The sequence below is a fragment of the Coffea arabica genome, chromosome 2c, assembly GCF_036785885.1.
Source record: "Coffea arabica cultivar ET-39 chromosome 2c, Coffea Arabica ET-39 HiFi, whole genome shotgun sequence".
Lineage (NCBI taxonomy): Eukaryota > Viridiplantae > Streptophyta > Magnoliopsida > Gentianales > Rubiaceae > Coffea > Coffea arabica.
The window spans coordinates 31282977-31297893 of record NC_092312.1 but is presented as its reverse complement, the minus strand read 5'-3'; the positions used below and the strand labels follow the sequence as shown (position 1 = coordinate 31297893).

The following is a 14917-nucleotide window of genomic DNA, read 5'->3' as shown; positions in this document are numbered from 1 at the left end:
TTCCATTGTTAATGAGCTTTGATCAATCAATTCAGTGGAATGGAATGAGAAAGAACATACAATCAATGTGTGTGCCCTTGAGCTACTAGTTTCTTTGTTGGCCCAACGCATGCACTTACATTGTAAAAAACAAAAAGGAAGCGAATTAATTGAAATCCTCAAATAATCTACATCAATGCGATTTGAAAGCAAGAGAAGCTACAAACATGAGCTTCGCTTGGTTACCGAATCACTAAGGGACCTCAAATGGCCCTTTGGAAAAGCATTACAGATTACAGAGAGGTACAAAAAAATGGATCACAGAACTGTAGCATTCCCTTCAGAATGTTTGTCTGAAGTATTTTCGCTGACTGTATGGTTTCTTGATAGTTGCGAAGCGCCAAGTTTGTCAATGCCGCAGACCAGAGACAGATTGCTTTTTCTGCCAACGAATTTTTCACTTTCAAATCTGCAACTAAAACCACCAGACTCAGGTTGCTCACAAGGCTTAATCCCACTGTTGTCTTCTGGAAATTCAGACTCCCCATGAATCCCATTCAATAAATCCATCAAATTACTTCTAAATCCCAGATCAGAGTACACTCTCCGTGAATTTCTCAATGCTCTTGCAAGTAATGCACCATCTTCTCCATCCAAATTCCCTTGTTCATCCCCCTTTTCCTTCACATTCACATTATTACTCCTTGACTCGACAGGTCTCCCAACAGTCTCAACCATCAAACAAGGATTAGTCAAACCATTCCAAGAATGCAAGGGAACCAACTTACTCAACCCACTCAAACATTCAACCACCTCCTTCATCGTTGGCCGCCTCTCCCTACAAGACCTCACACATTTTGCGGCAACTACCGCCAGCTGCTTCCTCACCAAAGGGTCCCTAGGGGGTGGAATCCTCGGATCATAAATAGACACAAGCTTCCCTCTCCTAATCAATGGAATTGCCCAATCCACGATGGAAGGCGGTGAATGCCCCACATCAATAGCCTTCCTCCCACTAATAATCTCCAACAGCAATATCCCAAAACTAAACACATCAGTTTTAGTACTCAAGTTATCAGGGGTCACATAACCAGGATCCAAATACCCCATTGTACCTGCCGGGGGAGTTGACCTCAATCTATAATCGTCAACATGGCATCTTAAGGCTAGTCCAAAATCGCCTAACCGGGCATTAAAATTCCTATCTATCAACACATTGGCAGACTTTATATCACGGTGAATGACAGGGGGACTTGATGAATGAAGAGTATCGATAGCGTTTGCAGTGTGTAATGCCAATTTTATTCTTCTACCCCAAGTGGGAGGGCGAGAATTCGAGTGCAAAACATCATAAAGAGTACCATTACTCATAAATTCAACAACTAAAAGGCGACCATGAGAATCACTATTAGTAAAACCAACAAGATTTACCAGTCTTGGACTCTGCAGCTTTGACAGAATATCAATCTCATTCTCAACTTCTGAATTCTCTGATGTGGAGGAGATTCTTGACCCTCTTGCAGGCTTCTTGATGGCAACCAAGCGCCCACTGCGAAGAACCCCTTTGTAAACTAGGCCATGGCTACCTCTGCCTAACAGTTTCTGCTCAGAAAAGCCATTGGTGGCTGCTTCAAGATCACTGTAGTCAAATTCTTGGATCTTGACAGGCTTCTCTTTTGTTTTTTCTTGGGAATTAACTTGATGGGTTTTCTTAGACGAAGCTGGAAGGTGAGAATTGGAGGTTAAAGTTGCTGATTCTGCTTTACATGATAGATAGCCCATCAAGACTGAATGCTTTTGCCTATGGTGTAAGCCAAAAACAAGAACGTTGCCTTTCAATAAAAGCTTTTATGGGGTTTTGGAGTAAAGAAAGAAAGGTTTTTGGGATTGCAGTTTGGTGACAATTTGATGATGGTTTGTTGGCCTTGGCAGTATGTAAATTGGAAAAGGTGGGAAGGAAGCAGAAGGGGAGAGATGGGGTGGATGCAGGGTTGAGGGGTAGTTGGCCCTGCCTTTTATTAAAATGGAATCCCAAGATTTTGCCAGGATTAATATGGCTGGAGCCAAGTTACAATTTTTGCATTTATTAGAGAAGGGATTATCAAGGGGCGTTAGATTGTACATTTGTACTGGTTGGTATACTAAATTTATACTAAAATACAAAGTAAAAAATATTAGTGAAATTTAGGAAATGGAAATAGAGAAAATAGATTTTGAACTATACGTGGGATCTCACCCTTTACAATTAGATCAACACTTTCTTGATGTAAATATATATTATATTTACTATTTTTATTTAATTTCAATTAATTAACACGTGAACTTCGAGTACCCAATCATAGAATTTAAGATCAAAGGGGGGAATTTTTTCCCACAAAAAAAATAAAAAAGATTGGGGGATGGGGGTGATTTTTAGTGGTGACCAAAGTAGAAGGGCAAAAATGAAGGTGAGGTTCTGGTCCCAAGGTCAATCTATATAGTATCTGTTAACCTTACTGGAGTGAAACTCTGCAAGGGCAGGACTTGCCTGTACTTTGGGGAGGATGGCAAATTCCTTTTTGGTTTAATGAATCTGATTAGGAAGAAGTAAAAGAAGAAGCCTTAATGAATGGCTGTAATAATGGCAGTAATTTATTAAATGCCTTTTAGGTACGTTAGTGACTGCCTGAGTTGGTAGTAACGTTTTGCCAAAAGAGAAGGAAAGGAAAATGATCCACTGCAGCCATGGGAGGGGTTTACATTACAGTAAATATTAGTGGATGAGACACATTCCATGTAGAATGGTTTAATGAAATATGAGAGAGTTGTATTTAACTATTTGTATAATACTTCATCATGCAAATGCAATGGTAGAATCAAAGTAACAAATAATGACAGTTTTTTTTTTTACACCAAATTTGTTACTCGTGCACTATATACATAAAAAAATGTGTAGTAAATTAAACTTGCCTTCTTATTCACGTAATTATAGAAAAAATGTGTCAAAACAATCTTTCAGTCCGAATTAGTTTTTAGTGCATTTTTTTAATTGTAATACTTTTCTGAGTTTAAAGAGTCAGAGAATGTTCATTAACGTAATTTAAAAGAATAACTAAGAAAATGAATCAGTGCCAGACATGAACGACTTTCTCTCCCACTTGATTTCCTAAAGCAATTTAGTCCAAGTGTCTAATGATTTTAGCATTGACACCTTGTTAACTTGAAGATGCAAATAAGGTCTTGTTTTCCAACTATCATATCATATATATGAAGGAAGCTATATGTAAAGTAAATTTTGTACTTTAGTCATTTGGGAAAAAAAAAAATTACCATGATTGCATTCCTCATAAAAGATCATGATTTAAATCTCTCATCTATTTTTTTTCCCCTAGCAAACCTGGTAATCTCTCACTGTGTCTTTATATACACTAAAGAATTAATCTTTTATGCACTGATAATGCAGTAAATTTTTTATATTAGCAGTTTTAAACGTATGCCACATGTGTATGATTTGAAGTTCAACTTTGAATTAATATTATGTGGCACGTCTAAATCTGTTAATGTAACAAATTTTATGCATTGGCAGTGCATAAAAAAGTTAGCCTATGCTAAATATGAATTCTTATCCAAGTTTGGAGGAAAATATATGTACTTTATAATAGCCATGACTGAATCTCATATCGATTGGTGAATAGAAATCACTCAACTCATATTAAGTATGTAACATGAATTTGTAGTTTCTAGATCAATTTTTTATAAGGATATGAGGCAAAAGTACACATACTTTTCTATTATGTGTTCTCATGAAATATAATAACAAAAAATATAGGGTTTTTTAATTGGAAATTATTTTTATAAAGTTTTTGTTTATATCATAAATGTTTTTTTCAATTATCTTTTAACTTTTCAGTTACTTTTTTTATATAACATATATCACATCATATTTCAGAAAAAAAATTTCACAAAATGTCTTATCCAAACACACTCAAACGTGAAAATGACTCATCATGAAAATTCGACAACCCATCTTTTCAAAGTATAGGATGCCCTGCAAAATGCATATTTAGCAAAATGACGAGATTATTAAAAAAAACCCTTTATCCCTTGTTTAGGGAACAGAATATTATAACACGACATAAATGCATGTTTATCCACAGATGCCTAAGAATGTGTTTGCGAGCTTTTGGATTGTAATTTTTCAAGAGTTTTTGTGAAAAAATTATTGTAGCACCTTTTTAAGCAGGATGTAATGTATATGAAATAAAAATGTGATTAAAAAATGCGTTTATCAAAAATGCAAAAATTTTTCACCAGAAAACTACATTCCAAACAGGGCCTTAGAAGTAGGTTTATTTTATTAGGCTTCCTTTTCACATGCTCGGACAGAAAATATAAGTCCAATAAGAGAGCCAAAAATGGCCTAAGACATAACTTTCTGAAGAAATACCCCGTGACTGATGGGACATACAAAGTTGGCGCTTGCAAGCAGCAATGTAGCTTTCACGTTAGACGACCGATTCTTTCATTTTACACCATCTTCGAAACTAGAACTAGATAAAGATGAAATGGTGGCATGATAAAGCATATAATAAGTTTCACATTGTCTTGTATCTGTTTATTGAAGAATTGCATCATTGACTCAAGAAAACATGTAAATCCCACCTAACAAAATGAGGAAACAGGAGAAGTTATTAATGACTTCAATATATTGTTGTTGCTTTATGTATTGTGGGGTACTAGCCACTAGGGTTACTCAATTGCATTGGGATCTCAAATTCTTGACCAAGTCTCAGAAAAATCTATAAGCAATCTCATTAGTCTTTTTAATGCAATTTGAGCCGTGATTTCTGCAAAAAGTTGAGACAATAAGTCATTAGAAATGTACCCTTGATGACAATAAGAACAATGGTGTTTTTGGGAACTGGGAACTTGGTGGTAATGCTGCTTTCAAAAGGGAGCAGAAATTGGAAGCTTCAACTGAAAAGTTAACAGGAATAGCCAAAATAGTAGCAGAACAATGCCCCACTTTCTAAAGGAAGGAATATAAAGTCTTAATCAACATTCAAAAAGTTGTAACCACAATCATTTCTATTGATTTACTTTTACTCTCACTTCTGTTTACTTTGAAATGTAAGCAGTTAGGCAAAAAATAGCAGTTCTACTCTCTTCGATTTTCTTGGTGAATTTACAAATACAGAGGGTCTAAGTTTAGGGCTGCAGAGCAATATGAATGAAATAGGACCACCCAACCAGAGTGCAAGTATACAAAGTATCAGCATGCATATTGACTTGAGGTGTACTCCATCACATCTATCCACGCTTGAAAAATCTCAAGAAACAAGCAAACTAGCAAGAACTAGTAGCTTTCAGATGAGAAACCTGAATCTTAAACCAGTCTATCTGAGATGATTTATGTTGGATGAACCAGCTGGGATATTGCTGGATACATTGAGACCCCAAAATTAGCAGCACCAGATGGTGACTTATCCTGTCCCATTTGCAGCTGCGTATCCCCTTCAAAGCCTTGCAGTTATAACATGCTTAATCAAAAGCAAGATGAAGAGCTAGAGGGGAGGACCCGAAAGTGCCTGTCAGCCATCTGAAGAGCATGGTGTCTTGAACAATGCATGAAAGACAATGTTCTTATCAATCTGCCTGAGCTGGTCTAGAATCCTGTCTAACAGATGAGCATACACTATTACTATTTGCATAGGAAAATGGTTGAAACAAAAGAGTAAAAAAGAAACCAGAAGCTTCTTTTTGGGCAGCGAAATTGAAAAGGTTTCCCAATTTGAGAACCAACAGGATACAGAAACTGAAATCCTTGGGATAATTTACTGTAGATCAATCTGAATATTAACCTGTGGGGTATAAAACAACCATAAGGAAAAGGTTACATCAGAGTTAAATTCTGAAACGCATAGATCTTTAGATGTTATCTTCTAGATGATACACCCAACTGAAACAAATATACATTTGGAATTGTTTGTCCAATCCTTCCCAACCTTGGGAAGAGCCCTTTAAGAAAATATTGACTAGAGACGAGCCCTTTAGGAACAAAAAAAGAAAAAGGAGCCATTTCAAAATGGAAAACTACATTCAACCAGTTGACATTCCCCAGAGTTCATTTATTTAACTAAATTCTGCCTACAAGTCAAAACCTGTTAGCTGCTTAAACCCTGGAAATCACAGCAGCTATTTGCCAAGCACACGAGTAAATTACATCTGGAGAAACACACTCAGAATGGAAAATGCAAAAATAAGACCATGAGGCAAAAAATGCAAAAATAGGACAATGAGGCAAATAATTGTAAATAACAATCGTATTTTACAACTGTTTCTTCCGCATATATTCCGGGCTTGGACAAGACTTTCTGTTTTTTTGGTTTTACAAAGCCCATGGTCACAAAACTATAACCTAAAACAATTAATGGCAGCTCCAAACATGTGTAGCCCTAGCATGTGCAAGCTTTCTTTTGACTGTCATCTACATACATCATATTTTACTCATCTATACAAAATCTGAAAGCCTATTATTTCATAAAGGGATTAATACAATGCAGCACAGAAACCCATTAAGAGTGCTGTGTATCCTCCAATTCAGTTGCTAAACTCGGACAGATCAAAGTGCCAAATAATTTCCAGGTGACTGCAAACAACTGAGCTTTTGACTCGACTAAGAGCTGCATGTCTGTGATGCAATAATGCAAGTGATCTGTTGTCATCCTGCTCCTCCACCTCAGTGGTTTTTCTTTTTCGTGACAGCTTCCTTGAAAAGAGTTTCCATTTTGATTCAAATTCACAAGCTACAAAAGGACCAGAGATCAAAAAGGCGAACAATTTTCTCAACCACTAAGAAAGAATATAGAGTAGTATTCTGTCAAGAAACATGCACATGAGTACGTTCCAACAAGAGTCAAAGCTAAAACAGAGCTGCAGAGCAATGAAGAAAATACACATATGTCAATCAAGGAGCTACAAAGTTAGGAAGCTAATTAACCTTCATTTTCAGCATTGCAATGCATCGACTACAAAGTAATATAAATTATACTTGAGACCTATGGCATGCTCAAGAATCCTGTATTGCCATGCATCAATTAGCATGTAACCTGAGATGCTCAATATATCATGATGGTCCAAGTAATCAAGTCAGTGGTTCAAATTCAATTTCAAGACAGGTTATATCTCTTGGAGTTCTTGGGTAGCCCTTGTCAAAACGATGAGATTTATTCATTTCAGACTCAAGAGATAATGAATAGGTAAAATTAGATTTGGCAACAATCAAATCCATGGTTACTACTTCTGTGGCTGAATTCTTTCCACCATTAAAAAACAGCCAAGCCAATTAGTGACCTCTAATATTTTCTTTGACTTCATTTTCGAAAAGGTCGATAACATCTAAAGACAAGCAATTAACCACAAAAGTTTTGCTAACACCTAATCTAAGAAATTAGCCACAGATCTGAGGGAGCATTTGTAAAAGGCCACTCTTTGGCCACTCCTACTACATAGACTTATAAAACTCAATCCCAGTTTAGAAACATAAAGGATAGGGGCAGAAAATTAGAGGAGAGTTTATTTGCCAGAACAAAATATGTTTAACGTCTAAAAAAAAATTACATTTGACAGAATAACAAAAAGTGCATTGTTATTTTATTTGGAAATCTGGATTAAGTTCAGTCAAAGGTTATTAAAAGCTAAAATAGTGTGATGAGCTCCATATTAGAAGTGAATTTCAAGTCAGAATCACTTTACTGAAACAATTTCAGTTAAAATGACATATTAAAATAATGATCTAATAATTTTTAAACTTAGTACAGAGCTTGTTCCATAACCAATGTTTAGGATGCTAATTGAATGTGACTCAGATTTTATGCATTAATGTTTATTACTATATAGTATACATAAAATCCTCAAGTACAACAATCTAGAAGATTTTACCATTCAACTAAAAGCATTTGGAAATTTTATAGTTTCAAGTCACAGGTTTTAAGTAGTAATAATCTCTCAAATGCAACAACTTTGAGTTCCATGATACCTTCACTTTTGTCACGAAAACCTTTTATAAGGCATGCACACACCCACGGCCTTCCCGCACGAGATGCTTTTGCACCACCATTAACTTCACCATTGTGTTGCTTCAGGCTGCAAAAATTGGTACCAAATTTTAAAAGAATGATTATGCAACTAGGTTCAGTCTGCAAAATTGGTGCCAAATTTAGAAAAGAATAGCTCGCCTCAAAAGATTTAAGACAATCTGTAATGGAGTTAAAAAATTCTAAAGGTAAGGTAATAAAAACAGTTTTTAAACGATGCAATTATAATTCTGGCTTTAGATATATGAGTGTGTGAAAATTGTGTATGTCAATAACAGCTCATACATCTCATGTAGCCAAAGTGCTCTGGTCCGGAGGGATGCAATCTTTATTAATTTTCGTCAATATAACTTTCATGGCTGGGACATCTAAATTGCAATGAGAATATATCAAGAAGACTTGCACTACCTTCGTGGTTCTCCTTCAAAGAAAAATCAGCCGCCCAAGGGACTATTATCCTGATTTTGCATTAAGAGTAATCATCCAACATAAGTTAAAACGCTTTGTTTCTGCATTTATTTATAGTTTATTGGGAACTATGCTAAAGAAGTATCACTAGTTGTCTGCATAATTTCTCATTTGGATATTTGCCACTGTTTTTACTGACCCCGTGTTTGCTGAAGTCAAGAAAAAAATCAACCAAGAAAAAGTGCTTCAATAGCCTAGGGCATAAAGTTCCATCCCCAACCATCAGTAAATTTTTTCAGCCAACTGAACATCTTAAGTTAGAATAGCCCATGACATGAGTGTTTGAGCCCAAACGTAGATTATCAACCAAAAAAAGGAAAAAGAAAAAGAAAATTAATCATTTATATTTACAAAATGTTATTTCATTCCTTTGTTTTCCAGGTTCACATCCTAATTTCTTCTAGTATTATCCAATACATTTTGCATTTGAAGCAACAATAAATGGAAAAATTGAACGTCTTCAACTACTTAATCCATCTTATTTTGGGTTGCCATCAGCGCTAGATTACAGGTGAAGTTACTCTTCAGCAACCAGAATATTACCTACACCATCTAAAACAAGTTACAGCTGGTGGAGAAAATATACTACGAATGCTTAATCTCAAGAAAGAACACACAAATTAGGATAACTAGGCATGTCATTTGCAACAAACTGTCCTTAATCAGTGTTTCTAGAGCCAGCAACCATGGCAAATGTCTATCTGCACATGGCCACAACTTAAAGCATCCAGTAAGCATGTTCTGAGGAGATCAACCAAGGTTGTTATCCTGTCATTTACCCCCTAGGTCAACACTCTCTTCAGTCAGTTCAGTGTTAGGCAACCTTAGGAGGGGAGTTGACCATTTCCGCCGGTCAATAATCAGGTCCCACGTGTAGCCACCCATGAGGATGCAATCATTTGCATTGCACAAGTGTTCTCTATCTAACTATGCTCAAAATGCCCATTCATCCTCCTAAAAGGTTTCAACCACCTTATGTTACTTGTGCAAAGGCTTGCAAAACTACTCATGCCCAAGCAATGTCTCCCACTGTGGGAAGGGCCAGGGAGGGGGATGAGATTCAAGGGTCAACCCCATCCGGAGTTAGGCCACCCTAGTGCTATGGGAGATGAAAAATGCTTGGGTCCACACACTAGAACACTAGAAAGGCATTTCCCCTTGCACCAGCTGTTCTCCATCCCCATCCCAAAGGTGTTGTCTTTGGAAGATTGTAGCTACCCTTGACCAAGGGTGAGGCCCTCCCTAGGTTCCAAATGCCCGTTCCCCACCTTTACAGTTTCAACTACTAAGGCGACAGTCATGCCCAAGGGAAATTCCCCTATTCTGTCAAGCAAGGAAGGATTGGACAAATAGGCTTACCTTAACCTAGATGACCTTGACCACTAATCTTCCATTCGACCACAGTTCTGAGTTCAATAGGCTGGCCACCACTCATCAAATCCACTTTTTTATACCTTGTCTAGGTTGTCAACCATCAGCCCTCCTCTACCTCCCTCTCTTCAGGTCCACCTTCGTAATAGGAAATGACCTGCAAACCTCCCCATCTTGGCCTACTGAAGGGTCAATCTACTCTTTGGAAGCTTGTAGCTATCCTTGACCAAAGGCGAGGCCTTCCCTAGGTTCCACATCCCCATTCACCTCCTCCTTTATAGCTTCAACTACGAGTGTGAAGCTCATACCCAAGGCAAATTCCCCTATTTTGTCAAGATAGGGAGGGGATTCAGCAAATAGGCTCACCTTAGCCTAGAGGACCTTGATTACTAATCTTCCAATCAACCACCTTTTTGAGTTGGTTGGGCTGGCTACCCCTCATCAAATCCCCTTTCTTATACCTTGTCTATGGTGTCAACTGCTTTCTTAATAGAAAATGACCTACAAACCTCCTCATCTCGGCCTACTAAAGAGTCAGCCAGCTCTTCAATATTCACTTTTGTTCCTTTGTTTAATAAACTGCCTCCTACAACTTCCACAACAGCGAAACCCTTACTTTCGCAAACTAGTTGAAATGCATCATTTTTGCACTTAAAACAAGTAACAAGTAGATACAATAAAATTATGGTAGCAAAGTTTTCAATTGTGGTAATAAAGGAATATTATAATAATATTCAAACCTAGCAATTGACATTGAAGATTCTTAGTTGCAAATGTAAACACAACTTTGCTTGATGTATTTATTGCTAGCACTCAGGCTGCCTATCTGCTATGCCACGTGACGCACACTATGGCTTTGGAGGCCTACACTCCCAATTCCTTAGGAGTCCAGAACACCCCATTGCCCAGTACACATGACGTTTGTTGCCCAATGTGAAATGTACAACATGGCATCAACTTGCCACCCTAGGGCATGTCCAACATGCACCAAACCTATGATTTGCTCAATGGCTACAATCTGCTCATGGTAAAACTTCATATGAGCTTGATGTACTTTTTTCATCTTCAACATCCTAAGAACACGTACTAGGTAAATTTTGTCTGAATGTGGCAAGTACAAATGGCTCTTTTCTTAAATAGTGGAAGAAAGACAAGTTGTCGAAGTTTCACCTTTGCTCAATCCTTGTTCGACGTGCCACCTCTTAGAAAACATGAGGCCTGTATATGTTGTGGGCTTTCAGTTCTTAGATGTCTTGGATCAGTTGGTTTCCTTGGACATTTGCTCGTCACAGGCACATGTTACAGCTCTTATCAAACAAAGGCTATGGGCCCTAATATGGCTAAGCATTAGATGATGGTATGGACTTCTCATCTTATGACAAGTTTGATGATTTAAAAGAGGCTAACAGGTATAACGATACTGGAGACAGTAGCACAAGTGGTTTTGACTTTCCCAATATTGTGGCTTGACTTGAGATGCCTCTCATGGATATTAACTAGTTTGTGTACCTAAGCACTGGCCTAGTATGCCATGAGTATTGTTGTATAAGTCATCTTTCTACCAGTTTTGGCATAGTTTTTATTTTATATCTACTAGCACATGTTGCACTTGTTGTCTAAAAGGATTTATTCCTTAAACTTTGTTTGGTGATTGTATGCACTATTTTTGCTTTAATGGTAGCTTTTTGCATTGATATAGTTATGGCCCTTTTTATGTTTGATTTTCTTTTATTTTGGTTTATTATAAATTTATTAGCAAAAGGACTATAGTTATGATCATGTGTCTTAGCCTTTATAAAGGGATGTGCAGATTGCAGATATGATAAACATAGTAATATATAATTTATTTTTTATTTAATTACAATGTTACGGGTCAATAACGGTCAGCAAAATGGTTGAACCAGCGACTCGTGACCTGATAAATTTTTCGGTTCAATGAATGGTCTGTGTTTTAAAATCTTGCCCTGCAAGTTCTCTATAACCTTTCCCTATTTTGCTCATTAGGGACAATACAAGGCAACGAGTTATTAGGATGAACCTCGTAGGGATCAAACACTCCCTAAAAAAGAAAATACTCCCAGCCCCCTTGCCTTAGTCTCTAGAATCCTTTACCCTAAGGTGATTTCCTCTTCCTAATAGAAGTGACCTTTACCCAACCATTCCTAAGGTTTGAGTTTCGACGATCTTCCTGGTCATATTTACCAAGGCAGTTGACCAGCCATCCCTTTTAAAAGTGTCCCATGGGCTTGGAGCTTGGGTTTGATGAGAGAAGCATGCTTCCAGAAACAAAGTGGAAGTTTTATTTGTCATAAGTACTAATTTTTTTGAATCTCTATGTCAGAAGTTAGGGTTCTAGTCTTACCCTTGTTCATGTCAAAGGCTTTAATAAGCCTTTAACAAAATGACAGGAAAAGCAGATATGAACCTGGTTACAAGCTTTAATGTTTCACTTACTATTGAAATAAAAATCTGGTGAGGAGGCTAAAATATGCAACAAATAGGAATCTGACTAGGATAACAACGTGGTTCAGCAGGTTCCTCTGAAAGCTAAACTCGAAGAATCAGAACCTAAAAGTGGTGCATGTCCAGAGATCCTTAATTATTCTCTATAAAGCTTTAAAGTAAGCTTGCAGCCAGCAAGCTTTATAATGCTGAATAAAAAGTAGAGTAAACTTGCTCTTCTTAAACCTACCTATCCTGATTGACTACTTTTTTTTCTATCAAACCTGCCTATGACAAATTCAGTAGTGAATAAGGTGGGAAAGATACCAATTTGTGAGAGATCTTATAGACAGGAAGTATTCTGCCATAAAATGGCAGGGCGTATTCATTTCTCTTAAATCAATCAAAATCTAGGGTAATTGTTCCTTTCAAAAAGCCATCCAAAAGAAAATGGCTCCACAGCCAGCAAAGGGACATAGAAATAGGTAATACATGAAATGTACTGAACATAAATTGTGGGAATTGGAGAACAGAAAACATAAATAGGTAATACATGAAATGTAGATCATGCAGCGAAACACAAACTGAACAGGAGCACTTTACACAAATTTTCAGTTTGCGGTGCGAGACACAACAATGGTAGAATAGGGGATGGCAACAGGTATGGGAAAAAGGGGTATGAAACAGGAATTCTGAAGTCACTTCTGAGATTTACATAGCACGTGCTGTAAAAAAATAAGTTGCAGAGGTTGAAACAACCCTCAATTATAACTACTTAAGTGCCTCAAATCCTTAAATTCAGAGTTTACCTACTCAGTTTTGTAGAAATATTGGTATTAAAAAAAAAAGAAAATTTACTTCACCTCAAATGTGGAAAGAAAAACTCCTTTTGGTTCGTGGCAATCTTACTATTAATCCTAGACAATCAATTACTCTGGTACCAGCCATTGTGTAAGGTTATTCAGTAAAATTGCTCATCAGATACCTATATTAACCATTTAATTATCTATTGAAGGACAAAGTCATTAATCAGAAAAAACAATCTGGCTTCCATTCCACATTTTGAAAGACCTAAGATACCCAGTAATGGCTGCACATGGTCAAACAACAGCAGCTGTCAAATCTGATCTTCATCAAATTGCTTGGGTCAAGTTCACCTTCATGTACATCACAATTCAATCATATTAATAGCTATAAGCTCAGGTTTTAGTCGCTTAAGTGCCTTTCCTATCAAAACCAGATTTAATGACACTCAATATCAAAACCAAGGATCATAATTCATGACACAAGAATTTTTGAGGAAATAAATTAGGAAACCCGTCACGCGGGTTCAATTTCCTCAGAGAACCCCCAAAAATAATTCTTTTTATCAACAACAACAAAATATATATTCAATTTCATTAGAAACCAACAAAACCTCAAACATCAGTTTCCCAAGAACAAGAAATCTTATTCTCATCAGAAACCCGCAAGCAAGCCAGAATTCATAATTTCAAGAACAACAATATTTGCATTCACAAGAAACCCAGCAAAATCCATAACTTTCCCTGTCCAATCATTACAAAATATCAATTGCATTCCATCAGAAATCCACAAAAACCCTCATTTCAATTTCAACAAAATATGTATTCAATCCCATCAAACACCCTCAAATACCCAAAATTCATGAGAATCCCTACCAATTCATGAGAATCACAGAAATTCCAAAATTCTTTCTCGAAGAACAACAAAAGGAAATCCTTCAAGTCGCAAACTCCGAAACAAAATCAGCAAATTTCGGAAAGAAACAGAGTCCTAAAGAAGAGAATTACCGGCGAGAGAAATTGGTGGTTACCCCAACATAAGTCTTGATCGGCGGATTGGTTGATAGAATCAGATACACAGACCAAGAATTCTTCAATGATTTTGATAATCTTGATTTCGATTTCGAAGATGATACTTCAGGCGCTGTCTTCAACGATGGTGATGATGAAGAGAATTCCGATTTTGATGGGGTTGCCACTGAAGTTGTTGGAGCCTTTAGAAGAGGTTTAGGGCAAGGATTGATGTTGTGATGGGGCTTGAGGGATTTGAATGTTCTTGATAAAAGCCTCGCCATCGGATTATGAATTTCCTGCCAGACAATATCTCTTCAAATACCCAAAATACCTTGGTTAATCATCAATAGCTCCGCCTTTGATCTAATTCATTTCTACTCCGCCTCCCAAGCTCGCCCTCAAGGCAAAGCCATCCATAGTCCCCGCTGTCCTTGATGGAGTAGGAGGATCGATCAGTAGCTTAGAAGTGTCAATCAGGAAAGGAAATGAAGAAAGCGTGACAGATGGAGCTGAAAGCGTGAACGTTGGCAAGCAGAGTCATTGTGAAGGCAAGCACGCTTTCACTGGAAAAATCACATTGCTGAATGCTGATTGCTCGCCTGAACCGAGGACCACTTCAACGGTTGGCTCAGACAGCCACGTGTCAGAGTTTTAGTAGCCAAAATTGAATGTTAGTTAGAGAAATTATAGTATAAGCAGAATTTCTTTGTAATGAGTCGCTTTTGATCATTTTTCCGGATTTTGTAGCGAGAGTTTTGGGATATT

The 14917-nt window shown here is 37.2% G+C and overlaps 2 protein-coding genes across 2 annotated transcripts; both read right to left on the bottom strand.

Moving 5' to 3' along the window:
* On the bottom strand, nucleotides 1-2005 carry LOC113727184 (serine/threonine-protein kinase-like protein At3g51990). The gene has a single exon (XM_027251204.2). It carries the CDS (start codon nucleotides 1759-1761, stop codon nucleotides 298-300), a length of 1464 nt encoding a protein of 487 aa, XP_027107005.1. The 5' UTR covers nucleotides 1762-2005; the 3' UTR covers nucleotides 1-297.
* A 4233-nt stretch (nucleotides 2006-6238) lies between these two features.
* Nucleotides 6239-14585, bottom strand: LOC113727183 (uncharacterized). The gene is made up of 3 exons (XM_072075693.1): nucleotides 14147-14585; nucleotides 7997-8103; nucleotides 6239-6764 (listed from the first exon to the last, which is right to left on the bottom strand). The coding sequence occupies exons 1-3, from the start codon at nucleotides 14431-14433 to the stop codon at nucleotides 6559-6561; spliced, it is 600 nt and encodes a 199-aa protein (XP_071931794.1). The 5' UTR covers nucleotides 14434-14585; the 3' UTR covers nucleotides 6239-6558.
* Nucleotides 14586-14917: the final 332 nt, after the last annotated feature.